The 23,684-nt window shown below is 38.9% G+C and overlaps 1 protein-coding gene across 8 annotated transcripts in view; it reads left to right on the top strand.

Moving 5' to 3' along the window:
* Positions 1-23,684, top strand: part of AdamTS-A (ADAM metallopeptidase with thrombospondin type 1 motif A) — a 44,675-nt gene that overhangs the window by 16,555 nt on the left and 4,436 nt on the right. For 5 of the 8 annotated variants that reach the window (XM_089461890.1, XM_089461886.1, XM_089461885.1 and 2 more), the window contains 10 exons: positions 18,563-18,974; positions 19,049-19,347; positions 19,548-20,053; positions 20,121-20,270; positions 20,333-20,482; positions 20,547-21,130; positions 21,186-21,371; positions 21,448-21,576; positions 23,110-23,336; positions 23,394-23,674. In XM_089461890.1, coding sequence (XP_089318016.1) covers positions 18,563-18,974; positions 19,049-19,347; positions 19,548-20,053; positions 20,121-20,270; positions 20,333-20,482; positions 20,547-21,130; positions 21,186-21,371; positions 21,448-21,576; positions 23,110-23,336; positions 23,394-23,674 — 2,924 coding nt within the window. Of the gene's footprint in view, positions 1-4; positions 3,219-8,713; positions 10,151-15,548; positions 15,599-18,562; positions 18,975-19,048; positions 19,348-19,547; positions 20,054-20,120; positions 20,271-20,332; positions 20,483-20,546; positions 21,131-21,185; positions 21,372-21,447; positions 21,577-23,109; positions 23,337-23,393; positions 23,675-23,684 lie in introns of those variants that run through there. The other 3 variants (XM_089461891.1, XM_018014173.2, XM_089461892.1) reach the window with 3 other exon arrangements.

The raw sequence follows: 23,684 nt of genomic DNA, 5'->3' as shown, positions 1-23,684 counted from the left end.
ATGGACAAATCCACAGCAAAAAGTGATAAAATTAGATTTATAAACTTGATTTGGGTCAACTGCAAAAATTGTGTATAAATAGGGAAACGTTTAGTTATTGGAAATTTAGTTTTTGTTCTTTTGGTTTGCCGAATCGAACGCAGAGCGATTGGCAGTTCTTGAAGCTAAAGAGTTCAAATTTGGAAAACATTTTCGATTATAAAGTGCTCAGCTATTTTTTATGGACGTGGCACACTGTATCCTTTGAAGTATATATGGATTAATTAAGAAGATATAGTAGCTATACTTGTGGTATACTCAGGTCATAAAAGCCATATCCTTAAAATAAGAGTCCTTGAAACTAATGCTTAAATTAATTAATTAATATAAAAGAGATTTTTTGTTAGAAACGTGAAAAATCGACCGTTTTTAGCTAGAAAAATTACATATTAAATATTAAATATTTAGTTCCCTCTATTAATTAACTAAAAATTATACGATTTAAAGAAGCAGTAAAAGTCATCTCTGAATCATTTTCAGAGCCAGAATCTCAATGTTTTGCAGTTCGAGAATTTTCAAGCTTTACATTGTAGATAGGACCATAAACGAGTGTTATCAAAGGCCAAGCTAGTAATACAGCATCTACTTCAAATATCTTCTCGAGCTCGAATTTCGCCTACTAATCCTTGCAGAGTTATGGACTTGAAGTTAATGCAAAATTGCCTTTACTCTTGACTAAATTTTCCAGTTGCCATTCACTCTTCTTCTTCATAGGCTTCATTTCGTTTCTCATGATGACCTCAATTGGTGTGCAGTAAAATTTGCTAGCCGCTAAATTTTAATGTGTTGTAAAATGTGTTATAAAATTTATGCTCCCAAGTGCGCAGCATAGAAATTATTGCCTTGTTTTCGAATCGTGTGTAAGTGGTTTTGTTAGGCATTAAAGCAACATGTTTTTATTGTTTAATTATGATTTTATTGTGCTTATAATTGGGCGATCATAAAAAGAAATCGCACAAAGCTGATGATAATAGTATTGCCTACTGTTGTTGGTGTTCAAATCTGAATTGGAGCGTTCGTTTGGGAGCTACTTAGATTTTGGGATATTCCTATTCATTTTATTGATAAATTGGATCTGGAATATCCTTATATTAGGAGTATCTCCTATATTGCGTAAGACCAAGCGAATGTCAAGCACATAAATTTGAATTAATTGAAATTGAAATAATGGGTGAGGATTAGGGAGAAACCGTTTGCATAATATATTGCATTAAGACTTCCTAGAAGTTCTGGATGAACTCACAGTTTTGCGGAAAAAAACTGCTGAGATCAACGCACCCTCGTCACATACCATCGGACTCCGGCAGTTATATCTGAGGGAGGTGCGGCGACAAGTTCTGCCTGCGGCACGAGACTTGTCATAGTCGCTTGCCAATTAGCACCGGGCTGAGTCGGAAACGACCAAATTGGATGCCGGCAAATACGCCCAACCATTCCGCTTTTATAGCAACATAAATTCAGAGGACACATCTGCCGATGCGCAGTCTCAAATGAGCCGCGACAGACACACCCTCGCAGAGGCGACACGCGCCAGTTCCAGGCTCAGGGACACACACACACACAGACAAGCGGTCGGATTATGTCACGGCATAGTCCACGGGGATCCCAGTGGATGTCATGTGTTCTCCAACATAAATAAACAAATTATTTAGCTGCGATATGTCTATGGTCAAGATCGTAGCGCCCTTGGCGCCTGCTTACGAGCGAGCACTTATTTTCAGATTTTTCACATTTTATACTACCAATTTGCAGTTGTCTTAAAAATATATTCTTGAATATATATGAATACAGATAAAAGTATACATACGCTTATGTATATTTATGTGAATATATAGGATAAATTCTCATATACATAAAATAGCGAAATGCAGTTCAAATTAAATTAATATAAGATACTTGTTTTGTGTATACCCTGTACATAGGTCGAAATTTTAATACGTATAGTATATTCAAGTCGGGAATATATGTCTGAGACTGTGGCTGTTCATTAGTTGGAAATCTAGAAATTTGTCTGCTCGAAAGTGAATTGAAAGAATTGAAAGTTCGAATTCCTTAAGAGCATATTCACATATTGGGGAATTTATATGTTTATGCTGTCTATTTCGAATCTAATGGGTATTATTAGCATACGCACCCATACATGCTCAGAAAGAGAATTCTCTATTTATATTCGGCGCCACTGAACGAGCAACCAGAAGAAAATCTTTTTGAGAGGGAGAGAAAGAGAGTGAGAGAAGAGAGCAATTGGTAGAATTGGTACAGTGGAATCGTTTGCAGAAAATGGAAACTATTGGAAACATGGATGGTCGATGGTAATAAAAACTAAATTCAGTTATTAGGTATCAAAAAGAATATTATTAAAATACAAGTTTTTATAGTCCGAAAAAAAGTGTAAGTTCTTAACTTAACAATTGAAACACAAATGTTGCTCAGAGAAATGAAATTTCGATATGGAAAGCAGATTCATTTATGCTAAGGTAAATAGAAGGAATAAAAATATATATATATAAAAATAGAAAATCAGCCTCTATTATATTTACAAAAACTATAATATTATTATATAAATATATTATCTAAAAATTTTTTTGTAAATTTCAGCCCACTGTGCGCACTCACTTTGAAGCTTCAGCAATTCCCTTTAGATTTGTTATATATTGCAAATATTTTAATAATAAGGCAGGATATTTTTTCCGAAATTCGATGGGAAAACTATCGCGAAACATGGTGCTCGGATTCTCACCTTTTTATTTTGTTTGTATCATAAAAGCTGTGCGGTAATCCGTTTGCATTAGATATTCTTGTTCAAGTTTGAAAATCGTTTCTTTCTCGGAGATGATTCAGTCTTCTTTCGAATTTCGCACATGCTGCTCGAAAAATTATAAATTTGTTTTAAAATTTTTATATTTCGAGAGCCTTACGGAAAAAAATTCAATAATAATAATGATAAAAATATCGTAATTCGAATCAGGAAGTGCTCGATAATTCAAATGCTGGGCAACGAAAATGAGAAATCGATTAAAATAAAAATAATAGTAAAATTATTTGAAAAAGTTCCTTTGGTGTTTAAAATTTTTAATCAAATTTTCGACATAAGAAATTTGAAATTATCTATAAGTGAAACAACGAAAGGAGATCGCAATAGAAATCGAGATTTAAGCAGAAGTTAAAAGCAGTTAAAGGTGATTATAAAATGAAGAAGAAGAATAAACTATTGAATATATCTCAGTAATAATCAGCGAATTGAAATTTGAATTTGAATTTTGTTTTTATTGCAAGCTTTATTCGCATTGGATGCAAATTGTTGACAGCTGCCTATATATAAAGAGAATATCTCAACAGATAAATTTAAAATTGACGATTAATATATATACATAGTCAAATATTAGAAAAATCTATTTTTAATTGAAATGAATCTGAATCAATGTTTATGCACAACTTTCACGCATTTGAATCAAAAACTATAAAGTCGGAAAATAAACTAAACACACCCTTTACTATAAATAGTACAGCAACGCGCCCACAATTTTATTTTACTTTTGAGGCGACTGCGAGTGTGCGTTCAAATAATACACAGAGTACACTGGGCGAAATGGGGATGTAGTTAAAATACTTACAGCACTTGCTACATTTTGAGTCTTATCCAACTTATTTCTGAGCTAGGAAATGCTAATAGAACTTTATATATTAACGTATTCCAGACATTAAATTAAGCTTTCATATGCTACAAGTTTCATAGAAAATTTATAATACCCCTCTAAGTGTTACAGCAGGGATAAATGTCGGCAAATAAACAACAAGTGAAAATATATATCTATAGACAAATGATGAGTGAAAAGACTTTGAGATTCGATTTATGGCTAAAATAAAATTTCCAAAGACATCAACCCGCAAAAGAAAAAAAAAATTTTTAAATTAAAAAAAGAAAAATTTGCATAGCATAGAAACAAAAGCAATTGAAGCAGCGGAGGAAACACCAAAATAGCGCATTTCTTTTTTTACTTTTGGCAAGTTTTTTATTTACTTCACCTTGCCCATTGTTTGTGCTTATTTTTGGGAAATAGATGGATGGAAGCGTGTCAGAATTGTTGATATATATTATAATTGTTTGAAAGGAACATGATAAAAAAAGCGTGTGTGCACAGAGCCGAACGTTTGCCGGTCTCAGATGCGCCATTATATAATCGAGGAAACAATAAAAATCTTTTGTTATAGATCCCAAAAATCTGGTATATACAATATATGCATATGTTTTGCTAGACATAAACAAAAAATATAATTATAAATTGGCAATAATTAAAGTAAAGTCCGCGAAATATAAAAATAATATGAAAGCAAAATAAAAATAATTTAAAATGCGAATACGATTATAAATATATATTTATGTAGATCGCGTTATGACAACGATTGTGGCACATGTGGCCGAGATATGCTGAGTGCTTCAGTCTGCTCGTAATGCGAGACTGGAAGATTTATTAGCTGTGACTAGACACGCCGAATTCGACATTAGATATGTAGTATGTGGTCTGCGGAATCTCTAGATCTAGATAGATTCGGCGAGCGGGCCGCTTGCTTGGACGCGTCTCTCTGATGTGACATAATTCAGAGCTTTTTGGAATTTAGAGAGCAGCCGGCGACAGGCAAAATAAATGAAAAATAAAACAACTCAAAATTACGATGCTCTGGTTGACAAATTTTTGAACCATACATAAATAACGAAATAAAAATGTCAGCCAGTGCTAGAGACTCTATGATACCCTAAACACACCAGCAACGAGCTGCCGCTGCTGATCCCGCTGCTTTCTTCTAAGCATACATTAATAGGTATTTGAACTTTCGGCCAGAGTTTGGCAGTCAAACAGGCTAGAATCGTAGCAGTTAATAAATTTAAATCGATCACTCGATAAATTGTTGATTCAGTTAGGATATATGTTCATGTATTGATTTATGTCTCAAGAAACTTTTCAGCCCATTTCAAGTGAATTGAGGGTATTTAATGAGCGCACTTACTTATAGAATATTAAAATCTCAAAAATATGATTGGTTGTTAACGCGGAAAATGATCCTGGCTAGCTCAGGTCCGCTGTTCCATATGGGAAATGGACTAACTATAAAAAATTGTCATGAATAATAACAATAGAAACCGTTAATAGACTTGTCAGAACTGCGCGCTCTACAGTTGTTATTGCTGTTCTTGTTGTTGTTGTTTTTGTTTTTGCTGGTTTCGCTTTTGTTATCATATATGCAAAAACGTGCCGGAAATTGCGTGACAGCGAAAAATTCTCATAACATTTATATAACATTTGTAGTACCCGTTTTAGTTGAATGGCTCATGTTTGAGATGTTAATGCTCTGACAAAGTGTATATTGGCTATGACATGCAGTTTGTAACAGGCGAAGTGCTTGGCTTGTTATGTGAGTCTCTGGTTGTAGTCACGACTGTCCGAGTCTAGTTTATGATATATATACAGTTGGAATATATTTCATTTCCTGTTAGGGCATCCACTCTTCGAGGTGTTTGTTGTCTCATTGTTTTGTGGCTCGTATTTGTATGTTGTTATTGTTTTTCCTTTTATATTTTTTCATTGCGGCGCACTCGTTTAGATTGGGCTCAAGCTTCCTTCCCTGACCATTTGATGCTTCCGTTTTTTGTTGTGCTGTTGTTTTTGTTGTTGTTGTTTCACATGAATTTTCACGCTCTTTGTGAAGATCATTTATAATGCGTGATATTGTGAATATCGTTGTCCAGTGCTCACTGTTCTCTCCCTCTCTGAGCAGAGGCCAATCAATTTTAATTATCGAGCAAATTAATCAGTCGCAACTTTCGTATCATTAAGATTAATGATGCTGGCCGATCTGGGTGGCAACGGTACCCACAACAGCAACAACAGCAACAACAACGATAACAACAAGAACCAGAACAAGCCAGCTCTCAAGATCTTGCTTATGCAAATAGCACATAGCAGATAGAACATACACGGGATTCCGAGCATGATCACGAGCGCGATCTCCAACCTAAGCGTATCTCTCGCGCATAGCGACCCAAATGAGCCGTGGTAAATGTGATTAGAGCGCGCTTTAATTGCTCGCTTTTGTCTAATTATACGCCTGATATTGGGCAACAGAGCAGTTCGTACATTTCCAATCCCAATTTCGAGCAATAAATAATTGTCGCGTTTCTCAAAGTGCACTGACCTGCCAAAATTGTTGATACATACATATACACATATATATATGTATGTATGTATGTTATGTTGTGCTATGGTTGCTTGGACTCAAGTGTCCCGTTGGTGTGGAATAAAGAGGAATAAGCGCAAAACGAGACAAAGACAAAATAATGAAATACTCCAAAGTTTATAACGCCGACTGCAGTTGTCTCTTTGAGAGGTCACTGACGTGCATCAATTGGGTTTGACGAATCTGAGCGATGGACAGACCGTCAGACAGACATACAAACAGACAGACAGAGAATTGCACAAGCTGTCTCGTAGCGCCCAAATGAATTATTTATATGTGTACGCAGCACCCAGAGCAAGCCAAAGTTTCTGGCCCTGTCCGTTTTCTGAATGAACAAGGAACAACACTTATTTTGCAAGTGACGAATAGGGAATACCCTTGAATTTTTGATACGAAAGGCTTACTACTGAAAGTTTCGATTATATGGCGCATTTTTTTCTCAGTTACAGATGGCTAGAGATAGCTGAGATATCCAACAATCAGGTATCCAAAATATAAAGAATACATGCAGCTCTTAAAACGTACATTTGTATTGATTTCAATATTGAAGCAACAAGAATCTCATCTGCTTCACTCTCAGCCTCCTTCAATACGTTGCATATTTCATAGCAAATTTTGGGTATTCATGGTAAGGGTATATCTATGTATATAATAAAGGCATCGACTTACACTTTAACTTCAACTTAAACTTGCACTTCAAGTCATGGACAGCCCCTGCTCCCCGCGCTCCAGCTTGATAGGGGCCTGGCTAATGACGGCGACGGACAGACTGAAATATGAGCACAAGTTCGAGTGCAACACACACTTATACACACACACAATCAGAATCGAGCGCAGTGAGCATATGGCTCATGCAAATTTTTAGCGATTAAAAAGCAATAACTTATATTATCAACGCAAAGCTCTGAGGTTAATTGACAGACGGCGAGAATCACCCGGGCCAGAGCCAAAGTGTTGTCGGTTGGTCTTGCAAATAAATGTTGTACATAAAAAAATATATATACATAATATATATTCGTATATGTATGTATAAAAGAAAATTATTTAAATAAACCATGTGAAGGTCTTGAAAAAAAAAATATTAAATTAAAATAAAAGCTCTTCCGCATGCGAATATCAGCATAAAGCTGTTCACATTCAATGCACTTTTCTGCTCAGACTTTGAGACAGATCGAATGGGAAGGAGATGCAGCAGCAGCAAGCAAGTTGGGTTTATAATAAGCTGACCTCAGTGAAGTTCAAATTTCATTTTGTTTTTGTGATGTATTACGGCATTTGCCGAGCAGTCGCTTCGCCGGAAACGAATTCAATACAAACTTTGTACTTAAGAATTAGAATAATATATATGTATATGAATATATATTTCTTAGGAAATGACCGATGGGAACGGTCTGCTGCGGACCTCTTTGAGGGTTCCCACAGTGATGCATATGGCTTTGAGCGTGAAATCAATGTTTCGACATCATATTCGGATAGCCAGAAATTGCTTTTAATGCTAAAACTGCCTTTAATGCGATGATTGATGTGGCGCCCCTTGAAACCGCAACTAAGTGCAATGTCAAGGAATCGGAATGGGACTGGGAATGAGATGGGAATGGGAATGTAGATGGAAATGGGTTGGGTAATGGGGCATCTCTTAATGCCAAGTGACAGCAACAGCCGCTACAATGTTTATAAAGTCGATTCATTCTCTACCTCGACTGCCTCTCTGCTAAGTGTGGCGCCCAGACAGCTGCTATAGTCTCCCGATTATCATTGAGATCTTAAATAATCGATCCCTCGGGCCGGGCAACTGATAGCATCGGCACTCAATTAATTGACCGGCTCATTAGGTCACTGGCATAGGAAAATTTTCCAGATAGCTGACACAAACCATGCGCCCCATCGAATTCAAATAAAATAGCAAACCGTTCCCACACACCGGTTCGATTTGTTTATTTTCAAAGAATGAAAGAGAAGAAATACAAAAAGAACAAGTAAAACAAAAATCGAATCTTGTGCAGCATTGGCATTTTACCTCTCGCGATTCTATGTTTATTTTGTTCCACTGTACTTTGGCCGACTTCTTTCATATTGTGAGCACATAAAATTAATAATCTTCACCTGTTAATGTCTGTAGTACGGGCATTACTTTGCTTATACAGCTGAAACTTTTAATTAGCCGAATTCCCATATTTCACCTTTGAAACCGAAATGCCGTGTCTCAGATTCCATATATACCTATATATACTTATATTTAGTATATGTACATTTATAGAAATATATATAATGTTTAATTTCTATGCGTGAGGTTTAAATCAAAATGATATTCAGGTATTTTTATTTAATAGCTAGAAAAGTCTCATTCATCGTCCATCAGGTGGGTGGATGAATAGGAATTTATAAATAATATGATGGGCCTGAGTAACATTATATTCATATTTATTTATATTTTGGCTAGAAAATGTTGTAGATGACCATAAAAAAAACCAAATGGATGTCATCATGAACACCCACTGGCTTGTAATCGGGCGGGCACTGAGCATTACGTCGCCCATGGTTGGGAATGCAATCAATCAAAATGCGAATTCAATTGGATAAAATTATTGAGACGCCTGTCAGCTAGCAATTTGATGGCCAAGCGCATTGTCATCAGCTCAAAGACAAGTAAAGCTGCAACAAATTGGAATGTTGCAATGGGCAGTCACCGACTGTCCAATGCTCGTTCATAATTATTAATTTTTGTATATTTGTGCAGAGAAGCTCATATTGTGCCTCCATTCGATTTCATTTGTATAATATATTTATCTACAAAGATCTTTGAACCTATACTGTCGACTCTAGCTACAAATGCTTTACATGTGGCTTGGCTGTCAATGACAGACAATAGCTAAATTAAGATGTCAGAGGCATTTCAGCCATAAGTCATACGCATTATCAGAAACAATTAAAAATGAATGCACTGGCAATGACACATACAACCAACAACAGCAATAGGCAGAAGACGTAACGGCAACAACAACACCAACACCAACACCAACAGTAAACAACAATAGAAGAAGAAAAGCAAATAAAACGTGTCAATGAATGTTTTCTTGGCGCTGGCATTTTAAGTTTATGCGCATTAACATACACACACATACACATATACGTACACACTTCCTTACAAAACATAACAAACAGAACCTAAAGCGTTTAACGGTAAACGATAAACGGTAAACGAAGCGAATTTCATTGTTAAATGCATATTTACTTATCTGTTCTGCTTTGGTCAAGGCTCCTTCCATCTTTTCAGTTTACGCTTTCTGCTGCTTTTGTTTTTGTTTGTTCTGGTAAAGCGGCACATGGTTGCCAGATCAGTCTGCCGGCCGGCAAGATTGAGCCGCGAACACAATGAATTGATGTTATCGAATCACTGTAAAGTGGCAGACTCATTGCAAAGATCATATCGGTATAAATATCGTATTGTAATGAGGTTATCGGTACAAGCCATTCACGTGTGAAGCACAAGAAATACATACATATGTATACTGTGAAAAGATGTTATCGAAACACAAATGCAGTTATGAAACACAAATGCGCTGCATACACAATAGGCGCTAAGGAACTCATGCCGAGATGTGCGAGAATTTGCATTTATGGACATGCACGGATTGAGATTTCCGCTTGCGGGGCTTCTTTGTGCGTTGCAAACGACGAGTCGTGGGCTTTATTGTTGACATTTCCTCTTGCTGCATAACACATTATTCAGCTGAATTTATTTATAAACGCCGAAACTCGCGACAGGTGCCTCAGTGACATTACGACAAGGATTGAGATATCGGCGCGCTCAGCCAGTCGTGTATTTTTCGAAAACGTTGTTTGGATTTCGCGCTGTGAATATTTATAATATAAAACGGTATTATTTAGTTTTGGTTTGAATTATTCTTAAATTCATGTATCTAAAATATATAATTAATTTTTGGCATTCCTCTCGCATATTTCCTTTTATTTGTTTACACTTAACACAGTGATTAGTTTAGCTAATATAGCTATTTATTTGGCTTTACTGTGCAACCTGAGTAAACCACATCAAAAATAAACAATATTCCGAATGGTATTTTGTTTAGTGCATTCCATCTAACAACACGTTGCTGGACCAGCCCCTGATTCGCCCACATCAATAGGGCAATTTAGTTAAAGTGCTTATTAACACATTTATGCATTAAAAAAAAAAAAAGATCATATAAACAGCCTCACTTTCAGCGAAATTCTTTAGCCATCAATAACTAGCAGCAAGGCGCGAGCCATCTGTTCATTTTACACCACCCATCGTGTCTTTAACAATCAGCTTTGAAGTCTATTCGGTCGGCTCTCTTCAATTTTAGTAAATTCCTACACGGTTTCAAATTATTATTTTATTGGTTTAGAAAAACATAAACAGTTCCATAAGTAGTTTAAGCATTAGCTATGTCTACACGTGAAGTGAATCAAAATTTGAAACAAGTTTTTAATTCGGGTTTCATATTGTTATTGAAATATGCTTTGATTTAAAGTTGGATATGCAATCATGTATTTACTATAATTCAAGACTCGAGCGGATTCGTTTAATAACTGAGTCGTCTTTTGATAAAAAAGCTCAGATCTGCTCAAGGTGTATAACTTGATAATATGAATATGAATAATTCAAAAATAGATATATATACGTATACTTGATGAGATCTATAGATACATATATTCAATAGGTTCAATAGGTTCCAGGTAATAGGATTACTGAAATCCAATTTAAACCGCTCCCAAATTTGAATGTTTTTTTCTTTAAGTGTTTTATTATTAAACGACAGCAGAACCCAGTCTCGGCTGCATTACCAATTTGAGTTTAATATTCTGTCCAATTGGCCAGGTGGTCGTTGCTTCCAGTGCGAGTCCATAAGGCCAACGCCTTTGGCAGCGACTTGCACTGTCCAAATAAACACGCACAATTTGTAAGCGTCCAAAAGCAAATAAATATTTGTAATTTATATGTTTTTTGCACGACGCGTCGTGGGCAATCCAACAGATATACATAAATATGTAAATAAACCGAACGTGAGAATGTGCGGCGATGGGGAATGCTGAATGCACTCTACACCATCAATTGATGTTGATAACCCATATTTATATGATTCCATGTGCATACTGATTGCCACATTATATTGATTATAAATTGTCGGGAAACGAAACATGTCTAAAATATCAATATATATCTTGTAAGATGTGTAATAAAACACTCTGAAAACTGCATGCGCATGCACAAATGCAATATATAATTATTGTTTATCTTCTCTTCGGTCCTTCTCAATTTGCACACCTTAAAAAAGGCCAACAATTTGGAGATAAATACAGGGTATCAGGGCAGACAATTAACTCCATAGTGCAGATAATTACATATAACGCATACGCCGCGTGCGATCATAAATTGAAATTCGCCAGCTCTTTGCTCATGTTATTTCAAGCCATTTGCGCCAAAATGTGCCAAATAAATCAAAAAGGCGGCCCATTAAATAAAGTATTAAATAAAACCTGAATAAATATACACGAATTTGCCGGCACTACTTTTACAGGCATAACATTACAAGCACTCGGAGCTGCAGTTTAATATACATCGTTAAACGTTTACGACATTTCTCAGACAAGTAGAAAACCACTTGCCGCCTAACGGGATTCGGGATTTGGGATTCAGAAGTGAGGCTCCAAGCTCCTTGCCCATGAGTCATGAGTCAAGCAGCGCACTACCCGAAAAATAATCCAATGTGTTTGGGTATGCAAATTGAAATATCAAAGTCAAACATCGATACGATATACCCTATGGGGTATATCTATAACGAAATAAATCTAGCTAATTTAAGAAAAATCGATAGCTATCCACATGTGGATAAGGCTTGAGATATCAAATCACAAAATTACCTAAAAAATATATCCAAATTAAATATAATTTGTAATTTGACAAAATGCGTGAATAAACGCCTACCTAGTGCTTTGTATTGCACAGGGTATCTTCTAATCGGATAACAGCAACTGACTCACTTTCTTTTGTTGCTTTAATATTTCTATTTCGTTTATTTTGTGCAAATTGTATGAAATGAAAGCTAAACAAAGTTGATTATTTTATAGTTATAATACGATAAATATAATCGTTAATTTCAAGGTTAAACACGCAATAATTAACTCGGCGAAATTACTTTTGGGGGTCTACCTCCGGCTGAGCCATATGCGTGCCATCGACTAAGGCAACGATGATTTGATGATGCTGCGCTGCGGCTGCTGATGCCGGTGCTGGTGCCTATGCTTATGCCCCTGCTCCAGCCGCTTCCCCTGCCCCAGTCTCTGCTGCTGATGCCTTTATATAAACAACTACGCTGATGTCTATGATGATGACGAGCCTGATGATATGGCAAGCACATGGCAGTCGCATCGCTTGTCCAGTCCCGATCAGTTCGTTGAGCCAATGGACCAGAGCTGGCCAGCCAAATGGCATATGAATCAATTTTGTTTTGCATGCATTTTCTAGACGATTTTCAATTAAGTTTTTGCCAAATGCATTTTTGTCAAGGTTAATTGATTTGTAGTTTTGCTAGCTGATGGCTTTCAATTGTGAATTTTCTGAATTGGGAATTGTGAAGTTATCAATGCACTTCAGTTCAATGCTGATTTCAATTTAGATACACATTGCCAAATGCATCTTATAGCAAAAATGCATATATGGATAGATCTGGGCAGTCATATTTAATTAGGAACATTTCGATTTGTGGGCTGGCAAATGGCTCACAGCGTTTACACAATTTTCTGCATTTGGCTCGTGGCTAACGGGATTTCCAGTGAAGCATTTGATGTGCATAGTTTAATGTATTTTGTTCGGGATGTTTAGCCGCATATTTGTTTTCATTTTGGCTTTCGACTGTGCTTCCCACGGCCTTCGAACTTTGCATTTCATTTGTTTGTCTACTACTGCAAACTGGCCAAAACATTTCACAGGAAACGCCCAAATGCAAAATTGAAAATATTTACACATACTTTTTCCAATTAAACGGGGATATGACTGGATTGGTTTGAATACACAAGTTTCGTATTTAAGCCCATTGCCTTGAGATGGGCGCTTCCAATACACTTTCCGAAATTCTTGCCAACGGTCACGCGTCGTATGCATAAAGGCACCCAAAAAGCGCACGCCCATAAATCCAACAAGTTTATTTATTTATCACTCACATGCGGCCGCTATAAATACAATCGCGCCGGATTTGTATAAAGTGTCTGTATTTGGAAAATTTTGGCAAAAAGAAAAAAAAGAATAAAGCAAAACAAAACATGTAAGACTGCTGAAGCCTGACTAGAAGATACCGTCAATCCTGTGTCGAGTTCTTTTCCTAGCCAATTGAAATAGTTTCTTTTCTTCGAATATTTAAGGTGAATTGGGGCAGTTATGGCAAATCTGAAATATTCATAATCTTATGTCGAGAACATGTACTACAAGTCGGGTTTTGCTACTTTTTATCTATTTTATTTTGGCTGAAAATGCATATTAACATACGATCATATTTATTGATAGTAGAATTTACGGATAATGGGATTTTCTTATCTAGCATATTTTTCTGTGTAAACTATTATACCCACAAATTACAATTTTAGGGTATTAAAAGAGAAAAACGAACATTTTTGGGAAAACACGAGCCAGCAACTGCATGTTGCAAATGTAAAGTCTTAGGGGGGGAAAAAAAGAGAGAAAAAGCTGCATGGCTATAATTAAGCGTGAGCTAACGGCCAGCAGAATGCAGTGAAATCTTAAACCGGCGAACCAAAATTGGCCAGACCAAGCGAATGTGTTTGTAAAGGCACTTTGATTTATCTGGCAATTAATATGTGAATACCAAATTGTAGCTGCTAATTTGCTAATTTGTTAATTTGTTGCTAGCGAGCTGGGCTCTGCGCATGCGGAGCCACATATTGCGTATACGACAAGTTGTCGCTTTTGGCGCTCTCAAGTTTGCGCCAAATGTTTGGCAGGCGGGGCGGCATTTGCAATTAAGTCATTAAATACACAACACTAATTGAACAGCCAACAACATTCACACAGTTACACAAACACACTGACAAACGCACGCACAAGCCGTGTAATTAAGCGAACATTGCGCATACGCCGCATTGTTCGGGCGACACACACGTGTTTCAATTGGTCTCTCGACCAAGCCAGGCCAACCAATTAGCCAGTGCTAAAATATGTATATGGCTTACAACAAAAATATACATATATACATACATACATGCATACATCCATATGTACATATATTGCTAACTATTATCGAATGCTGGCCTAATGCGAAGCTGCGACCGCGACCACAACGGCCTTCACGCCGCTCGAGGGGACAGACTGAACGGCGTCGACGCGTCGCCGCGCTGCCTCGCGCAGACAGAGTGTCGGCCAAAAATGTAGCCATTGGCATAAATTATAGCACTCGCCACAAAACATCAAGTAATCGACTGACACACAATTCTTCTTGCCCATTTCCAGCACTGGTCGACGGCAAACAGGTTTTCGCGCTGCCCTCCGACGACTCAGATGTATCTAAAGTGTTCTTTTTAGCTGTTCGATTCGCTTTCTTCTTCACCTGCGACTTTATATTTAAACTTATTTTTTTTCGATACGGCCAATTAGTCAGAGGCCAGGAACCACTTTGAACTAGCAATAAATTATATGGATTATCAATGTATTAAGTGGATGGTATGAAAATGGGACAGGCATCCACTGCTATCAAACAGGGCGCTGATAAAAACAGAGCTCACGCACTGCATATTTGCATATATTCATGAGGCTGTTTCAAAAAACAAGTTAATAAGCAGCTACCCGAGCAGCAGAGGGCCAGCACAGAGATCAACCGAATGGCTCTTTAATTAAATACATAAAGAGCCACAAATTTGCATTGCAAATCGCATTTGGCCATTTAAGCATCGAGTCAAATTTATGATAAGCCTCACACCAAATATCAAAATTTGCTCGTGGATTTCGTCTGTATTTAGCCGACTCGAATTCTATAGAAATTCCTTAAAGTAGAGAATTCTGCGAAAGCCAACCAGCAGAAGACACCTAGATAACCCTGAATGTTTGCCAACTTTATATAGATTATCAGTTCTGACTGATTGCATATACGTTTGTTTTATCAATCTATATTGATTTAAGCAGGGCACATACATATACATATATACGTATATATATGAATGTAAATATTTTGATTAATAATTGAGCACATTACGGCGCTGCTAAAATCTCTTAGCGCTGCAGTTGCCGCACGGCTGATGTTGCCTACAGTATCGACGGCACATCGGAGCAGCCAGTGTAATATATAAATAAATATATTTTACAATTTTTTAGAATTATAAATTACCTGGGATACTATTTCTTTATGCTTATGCTTTATGCTCAAATTGAAATGGCATTGAGCTTTAATAACTACTCAACACTAGAAAAAGTAGTGTTAAAAGCAAAACTACATTGATCTATATGAGTTCCCTCCCTTGCCTGCTAATAGTGAATCAGTGAATAAACATAAGATCTTTGTGAATCAAATATAAACAAAATTCAAATGAAACGTAATTACATATATTGTGTAAATAAAAATGAAAGTGTGTGTGTAGCCCCAAGACAATTTGTGACTGATCAACATAATTGTTTTTTTTTTTTTTTTTTTTTTTTTTTTTTTTTTTAATATCAAAGTATTTGGAATCTTTTATAATATATATTATTGGCAATATGCCCCAGATAAGTAGGCAACTATTAAAGGGATACTACCGTATTAGATAAGGAATTAAGAATACAAACCACATTTCGAATATTTTGTTGCAAACATAAAAGAAGTAAAACAGCTCTAATTAGGAATTTCATTTAGTCACACACGGAACTCCGTCAAATTTGATGTTGTTGATGCTAATATGATGTCTATGCATATATAGACAAATATATGCATGCATATATTGAATAGATATTTAAGAATTTTTATATTTTTCCGGTAATAAATATGCTTCTTGATTGTGACGCTGCTCAGATTTTTGTCATGCTGCATTGTCACAATCGATGAGCATAAAAAAAAAAAGTATTTAAAAAGAAAAATTTGCCAATCAACGCCAAGGTTCGAGCCTCGGTCTCCCCCAACCAGATGCATCGCCTTTACGACCACCGCCACTTCACAGTCCGATTGTGCAGTGGCAAATCCCATACTCAAGACGCAGCGAACAATTCAATTCTGATTCTATTAATAGAATCCGAAGAAAAATATAAGCAAGCGCATGCATCGGGATAAAACATACGTAAGCGAATCGCCACGTGCTTAAGCTGTCTGGATGCAAATTCACTGACCTTTATCAAAGTCTATAAATATATTGGCTATACTGGTAACTAAACTTCGATTCAGAGGACAGACAGACAGTTCGACAGATGAGGGTTCTGATTCACTTCTTTTGTCTGTAACATACCTGAGCACAAAATCGTATTTAGCGTATTTAAAAAACGCACATTTATATATTATTTGGTATTCGCAAATGTGCGCTCGTTAAATTAAAAGCTTTGCCAATTTAATAGCTCATCATTTTGAACTATTTCCAATAATAGCTAACGTAAAAGGTCAATGGCGATACGAACGTTGCGTTGAGTTGAGTTGTCATCGTGCTGAAGGTTTTACGTTTCCATAATCGTAAATTGTGGCGGAACGCAGCGGAAATCCGTGGACACGGGCGCGCCTTGGCATCCAGTTTTGGTGGAAAAAAAAACACACACACACACACACACATAAAAGAAATGAGGAGAGGCACGTGCGATGCGTCCGTCCATTTGATGGCATAATGAAATAAGAAATGGCTCGCCGGTTCACAGAGTTCATAGAGCTGCCGTCAAATTATGTAAAATGCGTCATTATTGAGACAAAAATGATTTGGCAACTAATTTCGTGCATATTTTTGGCGAATTTCAATTAAATTTTCGACACCACATTTAAAAGCAACATTGATCACGATACGCTAAATGCACAAATTTCACAAATTCGCGGCGCCCAAGAGGTGCAACAACAATAACAACAACAACAGCAGCAACAAAAGCCATCAAGACAAATTAAAGCCATCACATAGGTATATCTATAAATTGTTTGCGCGCGGGGCACTTAGCCGTTGCTTCGTTTCATTTCGGTTCCACCTCTTCTTTTGTTTATTTCATTTTATTTATTTGCTCTTGGCACACTCGCACATTATGGCACACCGGGCAGTCCGTAATTTATTATTATTTTACATTATTTGACTGCAGCCAGCACTGAGGCATCGAAGAGCATGTTGGCGACCGGGCTGCGAAATTCAGACTAAATGCCATTTTTAGAGTCATAGCCTGCTCGGAGACTAACAGTAATTCTGGACACAGTCTCATGTCTACAATTATCGAGTAGGCGATAAATCGATATGTAAAATTTCACTACAAAAAGGTTCCAGGTTTTACTGGGAGTCTAGCAAATGTAAATAATTCCAAATAAGTCAAATAACTATTAGCATATATCGTATAATAATAATGGGAAAATATATAGATTGTTTAATAAAGGCTTGAGCTACCCTAGCTGCAACACATTCACCTACAGCTCCTATGTGACAAGAGACGGACATACAGGGCTTGATCGACTCCTACTGATGCTGAGATAAATAATTAGATTAAATATTTTATGAAGAGCAAACAATGCTAATTTGTTCGAATAACTAATTTAATATATAATACCACAAGCCCAAGACCTCAGTGCTTAATTTTATATTAATTCTAATTCCTAATAACTAAATATGATATCAATAAGAAAAAATATATATAAGATATAACAGAAACTCTTGGGTTACAAAAAGACAGACGACCAGGGCTCGATCGACTCTTACTGCTGCTGATATATGCTTAAATATATTTGAAATATTTTCGCTTGCTTTGCAACCTGTTGATGATGCAGAACAGATGGCCAGGGCAGCCGGCCGTCAGTCGATCGATACACAATAGGTGTATCAGAGTAATAATCACTCAAATCAATGGGTTCAACGGCCAATCTGAAGCTCTTAATGATAATGTTTACTTATTTGCGGGTGAGTGGAACGTGCCCAAGTCAGCTAGCTTTGCCGCCGGCTGGGCCCCGAGCGCTGCAATCGGCCGTTAAGATGTGAGAGAATGCCACTAACTTTCAACTTTCGAGCGTATCGTGAGCTCGACAAACGATATTGCATTTAGGTCTCGCCATGGCTCTGCCTCGACTTTGACTTTCTTCTCAACTGTCTGTGTTTGCATCTCTTGCAGCTTGTGCTGAAGAAGACCTGCGAATGGTGGTTCTACAAGCATAAAAATATCCGCAACATGTCGACACACTGGCGCCAGCACGCGTTAATATGGATCAGCGTTGCGCTCTTGCTGAGCCTGTTCGGCCTCTTTATCTTCTTCATTTGCGGCACGCCCAGCGATAGCAGTCCCAAGCGTCTCTATGAGGTGGAAGAGCCCATGAACTTTTTAAACGACACGATTATTATCAACCGGAGCGATGAACGCGTTACGGAAAACGGCTACAAATTTGACAGCCTACAATATCCGGAGGGCGACAATCTCAGCGCCTTTGTATCGCCACAAAAGATACACAACATTAGCCTCAATGCCGAGGATATGCTCTACGAATCAAAACGACAGAGCAGCAGCAGCAGCAACAGCAGTCTGAAGGGTAAGTGGTTCGCCGATAGCACTTGGATTGAGTTCCGCCTACAAATGTGCCTGGCTATGTATGTATCGTTGCAGATACGACCTCAGCCTTCAGCATGACGGGCACGTTCCGCAGACAGTCCAGCCAGATCTGGGATCCACATCCGGAGTACTTGCTGCACGTGTTCGGCAAGGTGCTGCACCTCATGCTGCACCAGGACACCTCGTTCATACCATCGAACACATTTCGAGTGATTCGCATACTCAACAATCACACCGAGGAGTCGAAGCACGAGCCGGAGGAGGAGAGCGGCCACTTTCTGGGCTGCTATTACAAGGGTTACGTGGATGGCGATAATCAATCAGCAGTGGCCGTCTCTCTCTGCGGCGGCATGGTAAGTCAATGACAGCACAAAACATGAACATTAACGCCGACAGGTGCCAGGTGTGAGATGGCTGAGAGCAGCTGGAGCTGAGACCTTCAGAAAGCCATTTGCATGAAATTAGCATTTCGCAAATTATGCTTATCAATATATCGCCGAATATGACTACTAATTAGCTTATATGCAACTCCTGCCCTGCCCCTATTCCACAGACTGGTTATATAAAAACCAGTTTCGGCACGATGCTCATTCAGCCGGTCAATCAGACGGACAGCGACCAGATTTTGCATCGCGTCTGGCGGCACTCGCAGCGCAGTCCTAGACACGCTGTCTCCGATTTTGATCTGGAGCTCGCGGCGCTCGACATGGCGGCGAGCATGCCACAGCGGCTCACGCGACAAAAGCGCCACTTTCCGAATCTGGACAATCAGGTCTACACGCTGGAGGTGCTCATTGCCGTTGACAGCACCATGTTCGAGTTCCATGGCAAAGACCTCAGGTCCTACATTCTCACGCTGTTCTCAATCGTATCGAATATCTTTGCGGATGCCAGCATTGGCTACTCCATAAAGCTGTCGCTGCTCAATCTGGTGGAGTTCAACTCGGATGCGCGCCACGGACCCGAACATGCCAGCTCCACCAACGAGAAACTCAATAACTTCTGCTCGGATCTAACCAGACGGGGCATTCACTACGACACCAGCATACTTATCACGCGGTAATTGAAGACCCAACGAGTCCCGGCGTAATCGCCTACTAATCCCTCTCCCCTTTGTCGTTTACAGCGATAAGATTTGCAACAATGAGCGAGACGAGCGCTGCAGAACTCTGGGTCTGGCCGAGCTGGGCACGCTCTGCAAGGCTCGCTCCTGCTCCTTTGTGCAGGACAATGGCCTGGCCGCCGCCTTCACGATTGCCCACGAACTGGGCCACATGTGAGTCAAATTGGGATCGCTAGTATTACCTCCAGATTTTAGCCCAATCTTTGCCTCTTTAGCTTCAACATGCCGCACGACGATGACGACCGTTGCAAGCCGTACAATATGAAGTCGGGCACGCTGCACATCATGTCCAGCGTCATGGGCGACAATATGTACCCGTGGTCATGGTCCAAGTGCTCGCAGCACTATGTCTCCGAGTTTCTCGAGTAATTACTTAAGCAATTTGCACATATAGCAGATCATTTTCAAGATTTGTTAATTTCGGTTTAGAAAAATGGACAAGTCCTGCCTGGAGAACACGCCATCCTCGTACATAAGGGAAGAGAGCACGAAGCAGCCTGGAGAGATTTATTCGCTGGACCATCAGTGTCGTCTGATACATGGCAACCAGAGCACCCATTGCTTCTCGGAGGTGGAGTGCAAGAAACTTTTCTGCAACGCCAACACGCATCCCAACGGGCTCTGTCGTTCCAGCAACTTGCCCTGGGCAGATGGCACGCCCTGCAACAGCAACAGCAAGAACGGATTCTGGTGTCAGAAGGGTAAGTGTGTGCCACGCTCGGGCACTGGGCTACGCGTGGTGCACGGCGGCTGGGGTCCCTGGGACGCCTTCACGCCATGCAGCCTGTCGTGCGGCGGCGGCGTGCAGCACTCGCGCCGTGAGTGCAACAATCCGGCGCCCCAAAACGGTGGCAAGTACTGTGTGGGCAGCCGCAAGAAGTACCGCTCCTGCAACACCCACAACTGTCCGCCAGGCACCGTCGAGCCGCGCGAGCAGCAGTGCTACGATATGTACGGCAAAAAGAAGATTCCGGGCGTGAGCCCGTCCTCCAAGTGGGTACCGAAATATGGACGTAAGTACACTCGACTGCTCAGCGAGTCATATTCACTAACCAGTTCATTCTACAGTGAATACCCATGAGATGGACAAGTGCAAGCTGTATTGCCGCATCGAGGACAACACCGCCTACTTTCTGCTGAAGGACGTCGTCACGGACGGCACCAACTGCAACGTGGACAGCTTTGACAAGTGCGTCAACGGCATCTGCCGGCCGGCAGGCTGCGACAACGAACTCAACTCCATTGCCAAGCTAGGTAACTAGTCGCAGTCGTAGTTAAAGTCTAAAATCTCAAGTCATTAATTTGATTTGTTTCATTTTTCGCCATGTAGACAAATGCGGTGTTTGCGAGGGACGCAACGATACGTGCGAGGAATACACCGGAAACGTGTACGTCTCAGATTTGCTGAAGCAAAAGAAACCCTCACAGAGCCTCTTCTATGTCGCGACAATACCAAAAGGTGTGTACCTCCAAAAGTTCTTACTTCTATCGATCAACAAACTCTCGCTGGTTGTCAAGCGGCAGAAAGTAACATAGAAATATAACAAGTTGGTGAGCTCTGGTCGAAGTTGCTCGACTAACAGATACCCATATGATAGATCACCATATAATAGATCAAATATATTCATCATAATGACTACACACTTCTTGAGGAAAACTTGTGTATCAATAATACAACCAGAAATAAATGGATCTATTGATCGGGAATAAATACACCAAATATAACCAGCTATGCTTGTTACCTACACTCTAGCAAAATCAATATAGCTTCAATTCTCATTCGTAGTGGGTACAAAAAAATTATAAAAAAATGTAGAAAAAATTTAAAAATAAAATTTTTGGCTAATGATTTGATGAATGAATGCTAATGGTAAGTGTTTATGCGTTGCGCGACTTAATGTGCTATTAAATAGTTTTCATTAATTCAATTTTGATGCCCAATTGAGTCATTGGGAGCCACGCCCTTAGCCAAAAACCAGCTAAAATTTTCATATGCACACATACACATATACAAACATGTACATATGTACCTATGTATTGCTTATGAATGTTGCATGTGTTTTTTTTTTTTTTTTTTTTTTTTTTTTTTGTACTCACCTTGTTTGCTGGAACACGTAACTCGTGTCGCTTGCTGCTCCCGGCTGATCAGCTGTTGATCTTCCCAGTGCACCTAGGCGCCTCACGTACACACTGATTGCTGGTTAATCGACAGACGGGGCATTGGCGCCGGTTCAAGCCGGAGGTCGCCAGCAGTTGTCTATAAAAATTGATTTGAATTGCAAAGCTCTTATCAAAGAAAAAAAAAAAAAAAAACAAAACAAAACTGCCGTACGAACATACCTTTTCCATGCACACACTGCACACACACACTGCACTAAATCAATTATTTTTATTGTTAGCACGTGAAGCATTCATTTACGAAATATTTACATTCATATGCAAGAATACAATTTCATAATGTAACATTAATTAAATTTTAGACAAATTTGTATATCCGGTCACGTTCACATGTTTGATTAATCGTTTACAAACTTCTTATCGAGTCCAATCTGACACTTCTTCCTCTTTTTAACATTCGCTGTTAATTAGCATCGACATTTGTCTATTTGTTTGGGAAATGACTTTTCTTATTGTTGGTTGCAGGGCTGCATTTACCAATAGCTTTGTCATTTTCTGTTTAGCTTTTTAATTTTATGTTTACGTTTACAAATTAATATCTCATGAAAATCGATTATTGTTTACCGTTATTTATTTATATTATTTGAAATATTTTGTTTCCATTATCGATAATAATCGATCCTTTTAGTTCCTTTTTTAGGTAAAGCTTAAATACCATTTTTTTTAGTGCCATATACTAGTCGGAATCTATTAGTTAGAGGGGTCTCACCTGATCTATTTTTGAACGATCTAAAGTATTGCTAGCAGTTCTAGATAAGCATAGTGATTTTAAATGCATATTATATAATGCATATTCTGTTTTTTATTCATGCAGGTGCCTCAAATATTGTTATCACACAGCCCGGCTATCCCGATCAGAACTACATTGTGTTGAGCAACGACAATCATGATAATCTGCTGAACAACGACAAAGTGGTAACGCCCTATCCGAAGAAGACCACCTATGCAGGCGTGACACTCGATTACAATGGCTCCAACAGCACCGTGGAGCGCGTCAACTCCACCTACTCATGGAAGCTGACCCGTGATCTGATTGTTAAGGTATGCGAAGTCGTATTAGGTTTTGCATTGCTTGTCTAATTATCTGTGGGTGTTTAGGTCATCTCGATAGATCTGAGTGCTGATAAGGATCAGAATACGGTACTCATTTCGTACACCTATACTTTGGACAAGCCGTTCATTGCGGAGGCTGAGGTGGAGATCTATCGCTGGCAAATGCCAGCTTGGAGCAGCTGCGACTCACTCTGCCAGGGCACAATGCATCGCCAGGCCACCTGCATAAGCACCACCCAGGGTCTAAAGGTGTCTTCCCAGTTCTGCGAGGAGTCGGCTAAGCCGAAGGCGGAGTCACGCAGCTGCAACACGGACTGCATCCTAACGTGAGTTGAC

The sequence above is a fragment of the Drosophila arizonae genome, chromosome 2, assembly GCF_054131065.1.
Source record: "Drosophila arizonae isolate 15081-1271.41 chromosome 2, UAZ_ARI_1.0, whole genome shotgun sequence".
Classification (NCBI taxonomy): Eukaryota; Metazoa; Arthropoda; class Insecta; order Diptera; family Drosophilidae; genus Drosophila; species Drosophila arizonae.
Note: the sequence above shows the minus strand (reverse complement) of the source record. Positions and strands in the feature narration are given on the sequence as shown.